This window comes from Larimichthys crocea, chromosome XIII, assembly GCF_000972845.2.
Source record: "Larimichthys crocea isolate SSNF chromosome XIII, L_crocea_2.0, whole genome shotgun sequence".
In the NCBI taxonomy this organism is placed as follows: Eukaryota; Metazoa; Chordata; class Actinopteri; family Sciaenidae; genus Larimichthys; species Larimichthys crocea.
The window spans coordinates 16,354,322-16,357,080 of record NC_040023.1 but is presented as its reverse complement, the minus strand read 5'-3'; the positions used below and the strand labels follow the sequence as shown (position 1 = coordinate 16,357,080).

The 2,759-nt window shown below is 40.2% G+C and overlaps 1 protein-coding gene across 1 annotated transcript; it reads right to left on the bottom strand.

Annotated features, from left to right (window-relative positions):
- Positions 1-64: 64 nt before the first annotated feature.
- On the bottom strand, positions 65-2,688 carry aqp10a (aquaporin 10a). Its single transcript, XM_019271440.2, has 6 exons — positions 2,532-2,688; positions 1,908-2,034; positions 1,442-1,579; positions 1,184-1,302; positions 890-1,107; positions 65-530 (listed from the first exon to the last, which is right to left on the bottom strand). The coding sequence occupies exons 1-6, from the start codon at positions 2,613-2,615 to the stop codon at positions 332-334; spliced, it is 885 nt and encodes a 294-aa protein (XP_019126985.2). The 5' UTR covers positions 2,616-2,688; the 3' UTR covers positions 65-331.
- Between the last annotated feature and the right edge of the window lie 71 nt (positions 2,689-2,759).

Genomic DNA, 2,759 nt, shown 5'->3' with positions numbered 1-2,759 from the left:
AAAGTAAATATAATTCAGTAATATAATTTAATATAATATATATGAATAAATCAATAACCTAGAGAATACAGGCATCAATGTAAACAGCATTATCACATTCAATATCTCTTTCAGCTGCCGCCACTTCTACTTGTTGTAAGTAGAAGCTCACTATCCTAAATAAAAAGATATTCCTGTTAATTTTCCAAGAGAAGATCACAAGATTCGTGTGCGTCTTAACAGCGGCTTTCTCAAACATAATTTCAAACAGATTGCTGTCTTTAGCTGTCTGTATTGGTCATGAAAGTTGGAAGCAGACTTGTCATGCAGGACATATTTTCATTACAGTAACTTAGAAACGTACATCCTTTAACTCTACTCCACTGCTGGGCTGCTTGATTTTGTCACTGATGGTGGGAAAAGTTGAGGGGTTCTCCAGTTGGTCTGGGTCAGGCAGGTGCCATTCGATGAAGATCACATACATGAAAGAACCTATAACGCCTCCGATAGGTGGGGCCACGAGGGGAACCCAGAACCAGTAGTTGTAACACCTGGAGAGCAGACACCATCAGAAAATAATGATGCTAAAAGGCTGCTGTATGTGTACTGTAGGTATGTAACTGTTTCCCTACATGTTAGTTATAACAGCTCTGTAAGGCCTAAGAGTTTAATGTTTTGGAATTATTCTGCCCCCTAGTGGGCAAGATTCGACTTAAACAGCTTTAAATATGCAAGTATATGAGTATATAAGTACAACAAGTACGGAACAATTGTGGAAACACAGAAAAGCCATTATAAGATCATACAGGTTGCACTGTGTAACAGATAATCAGATGTCCTGTAACAAATGTCTCTCAACATCTGATAACCTCTGACATATATGATTGTATATGCACAAAAAGATACTTACGTAAAGACCTCTGTGCCCCAGCCTGCCGTCAGCGTAAAGAGGCGTGGCCCCAGGTCCCGTGCAGGATTTATTGCAGCACCACAGTTACCTGACATTGACATCGAGATCCCGAGGACAATCACTGCCACTATAGGAGGAATCAGCTCAGTTGGAGCCGGTGTATTCCTCTTTTCACCCAAGCACAGGATGCACAACATCAGCATCCCAGTGCCAACTACCTAAAGTATAAATGCAGCAGTTATGAGTTAGATAGAAGGGACAGCTGTTAAAGTACTGATTAATCCTCCTACTGACCTGATCAAGAAAACTTCTGCCCAAAGTCATGTACTCTGAGGGATATGTGGCAAATATTGACGCGGTCTCATTTGGGCCATATACAGTCAATACTCCTCCACTAAAGTCCATTATAGCATCTGAGACAGGAAGAGAAGTAATGTAGCAAACAGCAAAATAATCAGGTTTGTGTGCACAGAAAAATTAAAAATTTTAGATTCGATTTGTCAGATTTCTCAGGTCCCATGCAAAAGTCTTTCAAGCGGGAGAAAAACAAACCATAGTAGACCAGGTAGACAAGCCCTGATGCCACATAAGCCCCTATCAGCTGGGAGAGGCAGTAGGGCAGCAACCTATCCCAGGGTACCTGGCCCAACACACAAAAACTCAGAGACACTGCTGGGTTCAGATGAGCACCTACAAAAAAGAAAAACAGAAGATGGATGGAGAGGAAGACAGGATGAGACAGGAAGAGACAAGTGAATTACAGTGAGAGAGACTGGATGGTAATGAAATCTCAGATTATTTGTGGCCATATAGTGTGACAACGAAAAGTAGTCATATCCTGGTAGATATCAGGACCTTGAAAAGCTTTTCAGAGATTGCCACATATTAGTGTAATAAATCTAGAGTGCTCAGATCACCGAGTGACTGCAGTAATGGAAATCTGAAACTAAGAAGCTGCCAACTGAATGCTGCTGCTGTATTTTACTGAGTTAAAAGATGATAGATTAGGAAAAGTTACCTGTGATGCCCTTGGTGAGATACATAGCTGACATCACACCCACAGAGAAAGCCATGTTGACTGACAGGAACTGGCCTTTAGTTTCTCTGCTTGTCTTTACCTGTGCTGCAGCAGAGCAGCCAAAGAGCTTCACGCCAGATAAATGGGACAGAGAAAGTGAGAGCAGAAACATTTGAGGTTATTAAAGTGTAATTATTCATCTCCTCATGAACTTTGAAATGCAACTATCCACCTCTTATCTAAATGGCTATATAAATACAGTCTCTGATTAAACCGCACAGATGAGAGGGCTGCAAATAATCACACATGTATTTCATGTATTGATCACATCAAAACCACACCTTTGATAAGGCCATTAAAAACAAACTTGCTATTGGAATATTTAACATTATTGTATCATTTATTTATTACAGGTGGTAGAGACATAAACGTGCATATTCCAGTATCAGCATGATTCTAGGAAGTGGTTTAATAATTCACATTTCCATCTCCAGCTGTCTGCATACAATGTCAGTGTTTATATGTAAAAAAAGATGTTCAAATAAATGAACAAAAGAACTGAAAACTATTTGGACCATGTCACTATCTTCAAAATCAAAAGCCAATTCAAAGAGTGTCACTTACCAGTAAAACAAAAGTCCCCAAGAACTCAGCCATGCACTCTCGCACCAGAGCATTCTTCACCCTCACAGCACGTAGCTTCAACATTGCTGGAGTTAAATCTATCTTCTCATTGCACGCTGTACTCCGTCTTTGTTGTCAGACTAGCTGTCTGTCTGTCTGTCTGTCTGTCTGTCTGTCCAGGAGCTGTTGTGATTTGTGAATTTACGGCAAAAAAAAAAAAAAAAAAAA